Source organism: Motacilla alba, chromosome 6, assembly GCF_015832195.1.
Source record: "Motacilla alba alba isolate MOTALB_02 chromosome 6, Motacilla_alba_V1.0_pri, whole genome shotgun sequence".
Taxonomy (NCBI): domain Eukaryota; kingdom Metazoa; phylum Chordata; class Aves; order Passeriformes; family Motacillidae; genus Motacilla; species Motacilla alba.
The window spans coordinates 9,437,141-9,451,604 of record NC_052021.1 but is presented as its reverse complement, the minus strand read 5'-3'; the positions used below and the strand labels follow the sequence as shown (position 1 = coordinate 9,451,604).

General features: G+C 36.1%; 1 protein-coding gene across 2 annotated transcripts in view; it reads right to left on the bottom strand.

Annotated features, from left to right (window-relative positions):
- Positions 1-360: 360 nt before the first annotated feature.
- BMPR1A (bone morphogenetic protein receptor type 1A) overlaps positions 361-14,464 on the bottom strand; it is a 74,547-nt gene continuing 60,443 nt past the window's right edge. For both annotated transcript variants that reach the window (XM_038141108.1, XM_038141107.1), the window contains 10 exons: positions 12,941-13,103; positions 11,531-11,633; positions 10,942-11,041; positions 10,042-10,141; positions 9,101-9,245; positions 7,924-8,116; positions 7,247-7,544; positions 6,583-6,758; positions 5,930-6,060; positions 361-4,971 (listed from right to left, as the gene is read on the bottom strand). In XM_038141108.1, coding sequence (XP_037997036.1) covers positions 4,846-4,971; positions 5,930-6,060; positions 6,583-6,758; positions 7,247-7,544; positions 7,924-8,116; positions 9,101-9,245; positions 10,042-10,141; positions 10,942-11,041; positions 11,531-11,633; positions 12,941-13,103 — 1,535 coding nt within the window. In that variant the 3' untranslated portion in view covers positions 361-4,845. The remainder of the gene's footprint in view (positions 4,972-5,929; positions 6,061-6,582; positions 6,759-7,246; positions 7,545-7,923; positions 8,117-9,100; positions 9,246-10,041; positions 10,142-10,941; positions 11,042-11,530; positions 11,634-12,940; positions 13,104-14,464) is intronic.

Below are 14,464 nucleotides of genomic sequence, written 5' to 3'. Positions count from 1 at the left end.
CAACATGTAGGGAACCTGCATATGTTCAAATAACAGTATTATTTGATTTCGACTTGCTTTTGGCTTTGCTGTAACACAGGGATAAAAATCAGGAGAAGGAAACACTGTTTTTTTACTGTTGCACCCAAATTTAAATATCGTGCAAGGAATAAAGAGCTTGAACTTAGAGAGCACCAAATAATTTTCAATATCATTGAACAATAAAAGCAGTAACTAACAACTTATTCAGAGACTGTGAGGGGAAAAAACCATAAACAAGGTACGAAAAAGTAGGGAATTATTTAGTTACAGTATTAGGATTTCCAAGTTATTACATTTTTAAGGCAAAATCTTATAGTAACAAAACACATTACTAATGTGTACTAAAATAAGGTTATTTACTTAAAAATGATACATTGGACATAATCTGTGTACAGAACAAGCAATTCATGGTAAACTCAATAAGGCACCTTCTAAAGCAGATGCTGTACAAAATACATTAGTGTGTTACATTTTTAAAGTAGTATTCTACACTTCTGGCATATAACACACACAAGAGTGTGACCATTTGTCTTGTTCCACTCTTCTTTCATATTTTATTTACATCTTCTCTAGGTTAACTACAATGTTATTTATTCTTCTTGTATACAATATAGTACATTTCAATTTGGGCATGTCATGTCGGAGCACAAATGTCACTACATGATGTGGGCTTCCATAATTGCATTAAACAGTAAAATATCACAAAGCAACAATTACATTAGATTTGTTGAAAAACCAGATGTCATGCGCCCTCTAGTTCTGCTGTACAACCAAGGCTGAGCACCATGGTTCCACAAGGACTGTGCTGTGCAACACTGCCAGCTGCTTTTAGACATCACCCCTACCTGGAATAAAGACTGTGGGCACAGGATAAAGACTTAACTCAGAGGCACTGTCAGGAGAGTGAGCAAAGGCTAAATCATTCTAATATTTCACAGAAGATGAGCATGTAACTTCCCTTTAAAAATATCAGCAATAGCAAAAGAATGTTTATTAACTTTATATCTCTGCTCTTCAAACACTTTTAGACCATTACAATACTGTCTGTTAAGACAGAGTAGACAAAATGCACCCAAATTATTTGTTTTATAAACACATTCAAATGGTCAATTCGATCAAGATCTAAAATTTGATTCTAGACTACTATGGAGGTAAGTTAAAATATTAATTTTACATTTCATTCAAGACCCCAAAACAGGATAATTAAAGACACATTTCAGAAAAAGTGATGGATATTGGGAAAATTGTTTCTTGAAGAAAAATTATATTAAGTAAAATTCAGAATAAACTCAGATTGTAAGCCTAATTTTCTCTGTAGGAATACCACATTTCTGGTAGAATTTACAATTAAACAAGGAACACAAAAACTTTCCTTTTAGTTGCTGTAACAATAAGAATGAAGTGACTCCAATTATTTCCATTTAAAATCACATGGAACAGGTTCAATAAACATAAAAGCCCCTCTATTTGAATGTTTAAGAACTTCCAAGGCACAGTCTTGATAATCCCCAAGGTATTTTCCACACAGTTGATTTTTGTATTAAAAAAAAAAACAAACAACCAACCAACCAGAAAAACAACCACATTTGCCAGTTTTGGAGGATATTTTCTCAAATGACAAATGCTTAAAATTTTGACCACCAAAAATCAGATTAATCACAGTCCAATAGAAGAATATTTTTACCCTCTCTGAACTTAAAGGCTTCTGAACACTACAGAAAGCAGCAACTTACCTTTGGAGTCTGCATTAATTATGCTTAGTTAAGTAAAAATTAATGGGCTGGCTTAGAGCACATTTTTTCCCCTCAAATGATAAAGTATCAGTACAGACATCCTTTAGTGTTAATGTTTTGTTGAGTACCAGAATCAAGGAAGCTGCTGTTCAGCACAGCAAGAACTACACATGATACATTTGAGTATGAACACAGTAACTGAAGTGCTGATAAATTAGGTTTAAGGCAAAAAAGATTTTTTTCCCCCCTCTCGAAAAGTCATCTTTGCAGCAGTTGGCTCCCTCTATGTTAAAGTAAACCTGAAAATCAATTTAGGTCCTAAGGTGTCTAACCATCCTATTGCTGCCTTGCAAATAACTAAACAATGGAAAAGAAAATAAGTGAAAATTTAAAAATTATTGAAATTCATACTTCCAGAAGGGGCTTCCCAAAGAGCTGAGAAAAATGAACTAAAAAAAAATTCACAAAAAATGTTTACAGCAAATGATGATGTGGCAAATTCTAAAAGAAATGACACAATACTCTACATAGGACGGGGTTAATTTAGATAGATCTTCATGCTCTGAAAGTTTAAGCTAGCAGGGTACCTACATAAACATTTTTTCCTTCTTATTGATAAAAATTCTAGAGAAGGAAAAAAAAAGCTTATCCCTTACTGTTTTTGGCTTATACCAAAAGTTTTCCAACTACCTGTGCAAAAATTATGTGCGAAGACATGATTAACAGTTTCAAAATCATCATAAATTTCTTGGCAATGGACGGAGAAACTTTTTTTTAAAAGCCCTTTATCATGAGGATTGTGGCACAATATCATAAATCTCTCGCTGTTTTCAAATAAGTTAAAGTTGACATACCTATGAACTTCTCAGCCAGAATACATATTAATACTTAGAAGGCATTACTAAACAAAAGTAATGACTTTATTTAAAAAAAAAGTCCCTTGAAATAGCTAGTTTTCTATAAAATATGTAGAACTGTTAAATAAAGTCTGTACATCACAATAGAAAATAAAAATACTGCAATCTTTTGCCTGACCATTTACATTATGGGAACTACAGGATTAAAAGGAAAAGGTAACATGCTAAAAGTTTGTAATTGTACACAAATCACATTACTTCTGTGTTACATTGCTTTGTATCAGTTGTATTTTCAAGGGAAATTTAAACACATCAAAACAATCTCTATGTAAATATTTTAAGACAACAAATAATCTGGCATAAATCAATCTGAAGTTTTAACAATTTCATCAATTCTGGTATTATTCTTTTTTCTTCAAATCTCAACTATGGCATGTGTGTGCATATATCTAATTGTACAGATGTACCTAGGACTAGGCATTTATTGTATTTTTTTTACTAAAGCACACAACACACCGTATAAATAGCTTCCCTTTTTAAAGTTATCTAGAACAAGATTTACAGTACAAAATTATAGGCACTTAAATTATCAAATAGATTCAATGGTTCCAATACTGTGTGTTCAATCTTCAGACGATTCATGCTTTGAAGCTTCAACTTGAGTTATGGTACTATTGTCTAACTTCCACGTAGAAGTGCCAAAGGAGTTATAAATCAATAATTCTACTTTACAGTAACCTCATGGAGGGTTCTGGCTTCTATACACCTTGTGTGGGTCAGTGGTGAAAATGGGGAAACCTCTGTTTCTCGTGCAGGATGAACAGTTGGCACAATAAAACCAAGTTTTACAATTGTGCTAACTTACTGTATCTTCATGCTTTAATTTCAATGCCATTCCTCCCAAACTTAACTAGAACTTACAACACCCACTGATTTACCTTGTCTCAAATCTTCACTTCCACTAAGTGGCCCACAGATGTGGCATCCTGTATCTACATCAGAGCAACCCAGCTCCAAATCTTCTGCACGCTGTGGATCTGATCTTCAACAGTTCCCGTACTCACTTCTCCTGGTCTTGACCCTTTACTGCATTCTCTGATCTTCAGAGCACCCAGAGCTTCCTGCCTTCCCTCTTTTGTGTCTGTAGACCAGACTTGGTCTCAAGCCTTTGAAAACTCACCTTCTGCCTAGTTTTGTCAAATGATGAAAGAGCACATGGTACAGCTGACAAATCCCTTCCTTAGTGGGAAGAAATTCAGAGCCTGAACTCCTATCAGAGTCCCAATTACAGCAGGAAGGCAAAACACATCACCATCAGTCTTTCTGCTAAGATGTATTCTATGGCAAAAATGCTGGTTGCATGTGGCACTGTGAAAAAATATGACAAATTTCAGGGATCCAATTATGAAGCTCTCTCTAGACTGCAAGTGAGATGACCAAAGCAGCCTACATCTCTAGAAGAGATTGTTTCAAGCTCCTTACAGATTTAGGCAGGCATTTCTTAATTAGTTAATGGTTCACATTTTTGCAGTTCTCCTTGTGACCAAATAAAAAAACAGAAAAAAAAATTAAAACTGAGACTTCTGAAGATAACTTATTGGCAAAAGATTCAGTAGCAAATCTCTGATTGTGGAGCCACAAAATGCACGGAGCCCTGACCATAAAACTTTGTTCATTTAAATGGTTTCTTATATATTCCAAATGACAGCAAAATAATCCTGGCACACACATAAAGGCATAAAGAACTGTTAAACTGAGTAGTATCACAAACAGATTAATAACCTACAGGCTGTTTCACCAAAACTTGGTATGGATTGACTAGGTTTTATCAGGTAGAAGGCAAAAAACTCAAAAGCTTATATTCTCCATCTCTGTTGAATCCATATAGCTTGTTAGGCTTTCACAGAAAGCACTGTAATCTGAACATTCAATTCAGTACCCAGAGTTTTACTGGAGACTCACTAAGTATGATTGAAGTCTCAATGCAGCTCAAACCAAAACAAAACGTGTTATTTTCTCAAGGCTGTCCATATATGTAGCACATAGTGTATAGAGGCTCTCAGTATCATGGTCTATGAAGTACTGAAAGATTTCATTAGCAGCCTGTAGAAGTGTGCTGAGAAAATATACTGAATCTCAGTTATTTCCTCTTCTCTATTTTTATCTTCCTCACCCACGTTTGAGTGAAAAGATCTAGGGAGTCCAGCTTTGCTCTCCAAAGTCAATTTCCTATGTCAAATCTTTACATCTTGTGATTCCACCATCTTGGCAAGTGTCTTCTTGATCCTCAAGGCAGTGAGCCTTGAGGCAGGATTATGAGCCCAGCACTCAGACATCAACTTCAATATTGCTCTTAAACACTGCAAAAGGAAAAACAAAGGATGCTATTGAAACAACTGCTACACCCAAAGTTATAATTCTGGTTTGCTGTCAAGCTCATATTATAGAACTTTCAAGTTCAAAACTTCCAAATTTTCTGCAAAACTGTTGGTATAAAATTATTATAAAGAGATCTACTGAAGGAAAAAACCCAAAACACCCCAAACCCAACATCCACATGCCAATCCTTCTTATCCCACCCCCTCACTGCCTAGTGTTACAGTAGGGGGAACGAATAGAAGTGTTGATTTAGTCCCTCAGTGATGCATTACCAGAACTTCTCTGTACAGCTCAAGAACAGTGGCACAAATATGGCAGCAATAAACAGAAATATCTCCACATGTATGGCTGCAAAACCATAGAGAATTCTTTCAGGGAAAATGAAGATGTGACAACAGTTCTTTCAGCAGTCAAAAAAAAAATAGGAGAAACTGGGAATTCACAGAAGTCAAGGACTTGGGGAAAAATGGATATGGCTTACTTAATTTGCTGTGTGAAATAGTTATGTCTTATTTACTGTGTTTCAGCTGTGCCCATTTAAAAACACATATAAATGAGAGTATTTTAGTTATATCACAGATTGTCCTGGGATGTAACAGTAAAAAAGGGAAGAGGAAATCCATAAAGGAACTGCTTCATCTTTCAGGAAATATCTTATGCCACAAACCAATAAGCTACATCTATTAAGACTAATAACATGAATTAAAAAATAATTTAAGTTTTAGCTCCAATTAAACTCTGAATATATTCCACTATCTAAAATACAGTATTTTGAATTGATCTCAAGCATGTCTTCCTCCAATTATTGCTATGAGGTTTTCAAAGTATCAGAATGTGGGAATGCAGTCCTACTTAACAACATTTTAGTATTTATTAAACTAAAATACCATCCCATAATAATGAACACACTGAAGCAGCTTTTCCTCTGAGCACACTCACCTCATCACTGTTCCATCTGTTCGATACCACTGGGCGCAGGCGTTTGACACACACCACTTCTCTCATGTCCTCATAGGATGGATCATTTGGCACCATGTCATAATATGGCAACTGGTACTCTTCAACAATACCTGGAAATAATTGTGAAAGATTAGGAACGATTGAAATAACTAAATCTACCTATCTACACTTGGATTTCTTTAGCTGGGAACAAAAACTAATTTTCTGCCATGTTAAACTTGCCACACTGTTTTACTGTGGTAAAAATCTGAAAATTTCACTACGACAACAATTTACAAAAAAAGTTCCAATATTATGATTATTAACTTTAGTAGCTACGATAATTCCTTGTAGTGCCTTTGATTTTGATATCAAATGCTATCTTCAGCTTTTTCTAATCTACTACATGCTACAAAGAAGCACAGAGAAATAGAAGACAGAGGAATAATACAGGTGAAGATACATTAGGATACAAAAGAAGATTTAAAGAAAAGCTAGGATGAGTCACTAAAATATTTGTCAGACTATTACTACTGCTTTTAAAGAATACAAGCCTAATGATACAGCAAGTTAATTATATTATTTCCTGGTGAAGCATTACTAGAGGGAGGGAAGGGCCTGGTAGATTTTATACAGAATATTGAAAAGTTTACCTCCTGTGACACAGCGTCGAGCCATTTCCCAGATGATCAGCCCAAAACTGTAGATGTCAGCCATGATGTATGGCTGGAAATGGTTTTTATTGAGGCTTTCATCCAGGACTTCTGGAGCCATGTAACGTTTCGTTCCCACTCTGGTGTTCAAGGGAACATCAACTTCGTTGGTGTCACTATATGAAAACATTAGCAAGTTACAGAATTGTGGACTGCTGCAAGGTGTGAAATCCTGTATGGCACAACCACTAAAAAGACAAGTCTCGGTCTCCATAGAACTTAAACTAATAAAAGTATTTAATAATTCTATTAAAGTATCACATCTTCAATTAAGTTTCAACTACCTATATGCTGTTCAAATTTAATGATGAAAGAATTTACATGATTGCAATTACTATGAAAGGCTAATTTTGAATAAAATAATTAGTCTCCATCTCCTCTACAAAACTTTTATTTTCCATAAGAGTATTTTCATTGTTTCTTAACAACCTATTTTCATCATGATGTTTACCAGCTTTTAATAACTACATTTTACCCACAAAACTGGGAAAAAAACCCCACAAGCACACAACCAAATGATTTCATGGGCCTTTTTAAACTGAGTATCTGGTGCATTAAGTAAAAAAATGACATGAAATTTTTCCCATGACAGAGGATTTGTTACCTGTTAAACTTGACTGCAAGACCCAAGTCCGCAATGCAGCATGTTCCGTTTTTCTTTATCAAGATGTTTTTACTCTTCAGGTCCCTGTGTGCAATTGCAGGCTTGCCTTGTGTCCCATAGATTTCTGTGTGCAGGTGGCACAGGCCACACGCAGCAGAATAGGCCAGTTTGAGCAAAGCCCTGTTGTCCAGAGTAGTGCACTTCAGAAAATCATACAATGATCCGTTTTCGTGATAATCCGTGATCAAGTAAAGCTGTGTCCAGGAGCCAGTGCCTTTAATATCTGCTGCTATGAAACCTATGAAATGCATAAACCAAGTTACTATTTATTTGTACATAAAATTTTTGTGTAGTCGATTTAGTGATAATTCCTAAAGCTGTATTTTCTTGTACTGTAGCAGAAAATATGTGTTGCCCTTATGAAAACTAACCATGTAGAACCTCTGATTTTAACTGTATGTGAGGTTACCAGTCCAGCCTTCCAGAAAATAGATTGCAGATGTACTTCCAACCAAAAGCAGCAAAATTCTACACTTTGAGTAACATTTTATTAGAGCACATTAAGGGAATAACCCATCTGGTGATTCCACAGAAGCTGCCTTAGACCCCTCATGCCCCCCAGTAAGAGCTCCTCCTCCTGCACCCTGGAGCAGCCGAGCAATGTTCTGCTGCCTTACCGAGGATGTTTTCGTGTCGCATGAGAACAGTTTGGTAAATCTCTGTTTCTCTGAACCAGCTGGCTTCTTCTGTGGTGAAAAACACTTTGACTGCCACTTTTTCACCCCTCCATTTGCCCATCCACACTTCACCATATCGTCCTTTTCCAACTTGCCTCACCATCTGAATTTGTTTGGCAATAGTGCGTTGAACCTAAGGAGACAAAAAAAAAAAGCTATAACATGGAGGAGGGAAGCACACCAGTTGACCAAAAGTACCTGGCCAAACTGCTTGTCAAGCTTGGATTACTTTCAAGTTTGATACCATTGTAAAATTTTTTCCATGAAATGTTTTACATTCCAATTTTGGACTCATTATTGCTGCCTCCAAGGTACAAAAAAACCCAAGAAGATTTAAGTCATCTCAACTTCTAACTGAAGGGTATCTTTTCTTGCATTTTATTTCTGATTTATAAATAGTCATCTGTCTCACTGGCTGATTTTTTAGCAAGTATTATATAGGACGGTGAATGAACAAAATTATGAATAATAATCACAAAAGGTTTCAAGTTAGAAAGGACCCTAAAGATCATCTACTTCCAGCCCCTCTGTCATGGGTGGACACACCTTCCACTAGAACAGGTTGCTTAAATCCCCATCCAGACTGCACTTGAACACTGCCAGGGATGGAGCATCCACAGCTTCTGTGGCAACCTGTTCCTGCGCCTCAACATCCTCAGTGAAGAATTTCTTCCTAATATCCCATCTAAACCTACTCTCAGTTGAAAGCCATTTCCCCTTGCCCTATGTCTACACGACCTTGTAAGAAGTCTCTCTCTGGCTTTTCTATTTTGATGGTCTGTGGATACTAAGAAAGTAAAATCCGAGTTCACTCAATTTGATACTTATATTAGCCATTTTTGTATTTTTATTTTAAGAGCTGTAGGCTCTAAGTTTGCTTCGAATTCTGCTGACACCAACAGATTTTTTTAAGATATCTGACACTTCATTTTAATTAACTATGTGAAGATGGGATTTAAACATGTTCAGTTTGTACTTCACCTTCAGCATAATGGCATATAAAATAACGAGCGTTTTGTATGAATAAACTGCTTTGTTCTAGGCATTAGATCCAAACCAAACTTTGTATGCGATGGAGAGAAATTCAGTGAAGAAAAATCTCAAGCTTATGACTTACCAACAGTGGGAGTCCTGATCCACTCCCAGAACTCTGTGACTGGTCAATAAGGTCTTTCAATGACTCCCCAGCTGGAATAAATGCTTCATCTTGTTCCAGGTCACGATTATAACAGTGCCTCTTTGCCATCGACTTACAGTAATGTCTGCAAAACACAAGTTAAGCTGAACTCCAAAACACTTAAAAATATGTAACAAATTGTTCTAGGAAAGGAGCTATTTAAAAATATGCACTTTCTCAAAAGAAAAAACAGAGAAGGAGATGTTACTGTATTTTCTCTTTTCCTGAAATGTAACTTACATAGCTTCTTAATGTTAAAAAGCTGTTGCAATGCATGAACAGGTTTGTCAGCTGATTGTCAGTGAGGGGGAAACTCACCATTTTCAATACTCAACTCTCAGCTAGAGTTACCAGTACAACATGGCTGATTTTAGGTTAAATGAACAGACAGAACCTTGAACCACAGCAACTGAGACACAAGCCTTGGAAACTGCTAGAACAGTGATCACCTCCAGCACAGGGCTGGTGCTAACAGAAGCTCCTGAATGAACTGCCACAGCTCAGCTGGACATTACTTAGTTTTGAAACTCGGCAGAAACACTCACAAGCAGATGAAACTTAACTGTTGAAAGTGACTGAAGACCCAAAAGCATAAAAAGCATATTCCTGTTTACCAGCTGCTTTAGCATCAAAGTTATGTGTAGCTTGCAGAACGGTAAATAATTTGAACCCAGAGGAAAGGATCAAAATCACTTAAATTCTCTGCTGTGAACATTTCATTTTACCTAGTGATGGAAACTGCTACCCACAGAAATGTGAAATTAGGTTACCACTGTTTCCAATCGCCATATGATTAACTGAGTACATTAGTAAAATAACTGTACGTTTACACTGATTTGCAAAATTAAAAATGTTGCCAATAAAGGAAGTTGCTTTCTTACTTGTAACAAAAGCAGCTAAGTAAGATGACCATGACAATTATGCAGACTGCCATAGAAATCAACACTGCCATCCAACGAATGCTGCCATCAAAAAGTCCATCTATTTGACAAAAAAAGAAAAAAAAGAAAGAAAAAATAGAAAGGAAAAAAAAGAGAGTTTCCAACGTCTATTAATTAAACATATATTGTAAACAGTTTATTTAGGTATGGTTTCATATATTGTGTATCAAAGTAAGTATTTATACCACAAAAGCAAAGATATTTTCATTTGGATGACAAAAAAAAAAAAATTCATCTTGAGATTTTGGAGTTGTTGGTTTTGCTTGACTCTTGCTAGTTTGTTAGAAAGGAAATTAAGGATTTACAGCAGTAAGATTCTGAGAAGATATAAAGCTACAGTTAGACCAGTACAATTTGCCTAGCAATGAATGAGTAAGCGCATGAAAACAAGCTATTTTTGCTGGGAACAACAGAAAGAAGAGAATGAATTTGCAATAAAGAGGTGTTAACAAGGTCTGAATAGATTTTTACAATGGCATTCATAATGGTAAAAGCACAGCAGAGATTAAGAAAAACATTTTAAAAAGAGATCAGACTGTGGAAACAGAATAAAAACAGATCAGAGGATCACATGCAGTCAAGAAATGAGCACATTAAGAACAAGAATAAAAATGCCATGAGTGACTGACTGATCGGGAAAAAGATTCACTTGAAAGTGGCAAAAAAGGAAAACAGAAAATGAAGAGTAGTACGGATCTTCATATAAAAGTTACTGAGTAAGGAAAAAACCATATTTGTGCAATACTGTAATTACATTTTCTCTTTATTTCTACTGTTGATCAAGAAGAACAGAACCTGCACAGCACTTCTTAGCAGTGTGAACATACAGGAGGTGTTTACCTGTACTGTCAAGAGGTGGTAATGTTGGTTGCAAATCCTGATTGCAGAAATCAGTGCGACAGCACTCAATCGTTCGGCGTAACTGCGCTTTAGGCGAGTCCTGTTGAAGGAGGATTCAATGAACATTTAGATTTTGAAGCTAAAACAAGGACAGGAGATGCTATAGCTACAACATAGCACGGACAAAACTGTAAGCTATTTTATTTAAAAGGCACTTCAACCACACCATTTAATGTATGAGATCACTTTGCAGTGGCAAACAGACAGCATCTAATCTCTGAGCCTACATTTGATCTTGCATTTTTTTATATTTCATGAGACCTTTTTCAATCGTTGCACAGAAATAGATGGTTTCTACTTAAGTTGCTATTTAATACATGGGGAAAGTCTTAAGCTTAGTCAAAACCAGTTAACCATATGTTAAGTAAATACTGCTCTTAAAACAAAAAACCCCATCCCTTTAGAAGTTTTTCTCTTATCATAGCAGCAGTATTTGCTTTAGAAGCATCTTCAGAATGCCATATAAAAAAAGGAAGTGGCATAGAAATGAAATAGAAGTATGGCACTGGTATAAATCTCATTTTTTCACCTTGCACTGGAAGTCTGAACCTTCATACTTCATGCAGCCAGAAGCAAGCGTGGGTTCTCCATGTTCATCCTCCTCAATGATAGCAAAGCAATGCCCATTAGTTCTGCAATAAACACATCACGTGTGCTTTACCAGCATGTTTATCACTTAATATTCTGTATTAGTTGACCATGAACCTTCTAAGAATTCTAGAATGAAAACTTCTAGAAAAATTCTTGAATACAGTGGTTACCATCCAGTTTGAGAAAAAAAGACCCCCACAGTATTCTCAAAGAGAACACTACAGGGATATTTCTCACAAATATGCATTCATTCCCACAGCAGAGATACTAAGGAAAACAAATTTAGAAATAAAATAATTTTGTTTGCCTAAAATCTATTAACACTAATTCAAAGAAATGCAGATGTGGAAAGCATAGTGCCATAAGGTACCCTGCATGTAGACACTGTGTATTTTTAACTAATAACTTTATTATCAGCATAATGGCCTATCAGTTGCTAGGTCAGACAAAAATTTTTAAGGTATATACAGACTGCACACACTAGAGGGCAATAAAAACCAATAAATAAATATCAAGAGGCTCGAAAGACAAATACTGGAACATTTTCTCAGTTCAAAACTGTTTGTAAGTTACTGCCTGTGTTTACATTTAAAAAGACAGCAGTGTTTATTCTACCTCCTTCCACAGAAACTGCCAACTGACACCTTGGAGAGACTGAAACCTATGTTAAAGTGAAGACTCAAAGTACAGGAGCAAGTAATATGTTTTCAACTGTGTATATTAATTCCTAAGGAAGAAAACAGAAGGGCCTTGAACAAGGAATTGCAAATGGAGCGAAAAAAAAGAAAAACAAGGACTTTGCAGGACATGAAAAAAAACCTACCTTAAGCAAGCACATAGCCTATGCATGAATCTGTTAGGATTCTTACACCTATCAAAGATAAAACTTCCCTCCTGTCTCTACATGTCCACAGGCTTTTCTTTATTTTCCCCTGCCCTTCCTTCACAGTCTGTAACTACTGAACATGAAACAAGGAGAATTCTCAGTAAATGGCCATGTTGTTTCCACTGCCTTTTTGACTACTAGGTGAAGAAATAAGCAAACAGGTGGTCATGTCAGAAGGTTTAGATTTGGGTCATGTAATACTCACCCAGCTATAAAATACCACAGGGTTACTTAAAACCTCTGTCCTTCAAAGCAGTTGCTAGGATTAAAATGACCAGTTGTAAATTGTTCTAAGGTGTGGTGAAAACAGAGATGAGCATGGGTTTTAGCACTCACAGAACATAATCAATTATGGTCAGATCACCTGAGAGAACCTTGGTCAGCCTTCAGAGGTACTGTGCTCTCTCAAAATCCAAAATGATATTCTTCAAAGAGCCTCTCTATCCTGAATGCAACACTTACATGCACGTGTTGTTAATAGCATCATCTGGACAATGTCCTGAGCAGTAGCATTTAAGAAAAGGTAAGGTGTCCTCTGGAGCAAGCGTTACTCCATTTGCTTGTTTCTTTTGGTCAGAATTTGTCTTCATTCCTGTACCATGAAGCATGCTGTCTGGCTTTTGACCTGGACACAAAAAAATACAACAAAAAAAGGTTTGCATCTCTTTGAAAACTGCTCAAGAGTTTTACAGGCAAAAGATGACAACAATAATGACATTAATAACTGAAGTATACAAGGCAATCTCCTCTCCCAAGATTATAGCAGAAATCTGAGTTAATAATTTTATTCTAGAAATGCCCTGCTGACACATTTTGTACTTTAACAGCAGATCTTCCAACCATATATAATCAATATAAACAGAAAGATATTTTCTCTTTTCTAGGCAGGGCAGGAAAGCAGTGGTATAACTGGTTAGAATTTTCTGAAGAAAGTTTCTCTCATTCATGAGTTTAGAAAACCAAAATGCTGACGGCTTGATAACCACAACAAGAATAATTTTATGCATGACTGAACATACTTAATATGCAATTTTCTAATTTTCTGAAGTAATTTTTTATAGATTCACAGTCTCATGGAAGAGCAGTAATAACTCCAAAATCTCTTGGTTTTTTTGATCTTTGTATGCATTAGTACTTCAAAACACAGCTAAAGTAAATCTTGTTTGCAAATTAAATTTCAGTAAATGACAGGAACATCCATCCAAACAAGCTTTCACAGAACAGAAACAGGGCTGCATCATGTTCCAAGCAGCCCTCAGTTTCTCAACAGTAGCAGAGTTAAGCATCATTTGTTCTTGTTCATATTATTAAAGCGCTTTTGTGAATGTAGGCATTCAGAAGAAAACAACTGTTTTCTTCTTAGTGAAGAACATGCAGAACAAAAATTATGAACATTATCTGCCTCATTTGGAATATGCTATGTGATTACTGTATCAGATGAGAACACCTTTACCCATCTCCTTCAGCTTTATCATACAGAAATCTCTTTCTGTCCACCACCTTGGCTCTAAATCCTCAAGGTAAGAACCAAATACAGATAGAAGAGCTGTGAACAAACTATCATTTGCACTGACACAGATTACAGCAAGGCTCTCTGTGAGGCTCAGTGTTGGCAAGATAAGCCAGCAAGCAGACACTCAGGACCAGCAGAAGCTTTTACAAATTCAGTTATTAATAAAAAACTGGAGGTCATAATAAAAATTTCAGTTTTTCTAAGGAAAAAAAAAACCTGACCAGGAAGCTCAGAGTGTCTTCAAACAGATTCTTGGGCTTCCTGTTAAACCTAGCAAACATGAGCTGTAGAGTGATGAGAATATTAGTGTCCTGTTGTACCTTGCTTGAAACGTGTCCAGAAAAACTTGATTAAAACTTCTTGCAGATACAGCCCTCTGCATCACTCTACTGTAACATCCACTGTGTCATTCAGACAAGTGCCAATTAAATACTTGTGAAATTTGATCCTACTGAAAACACCAGACTTGCAGA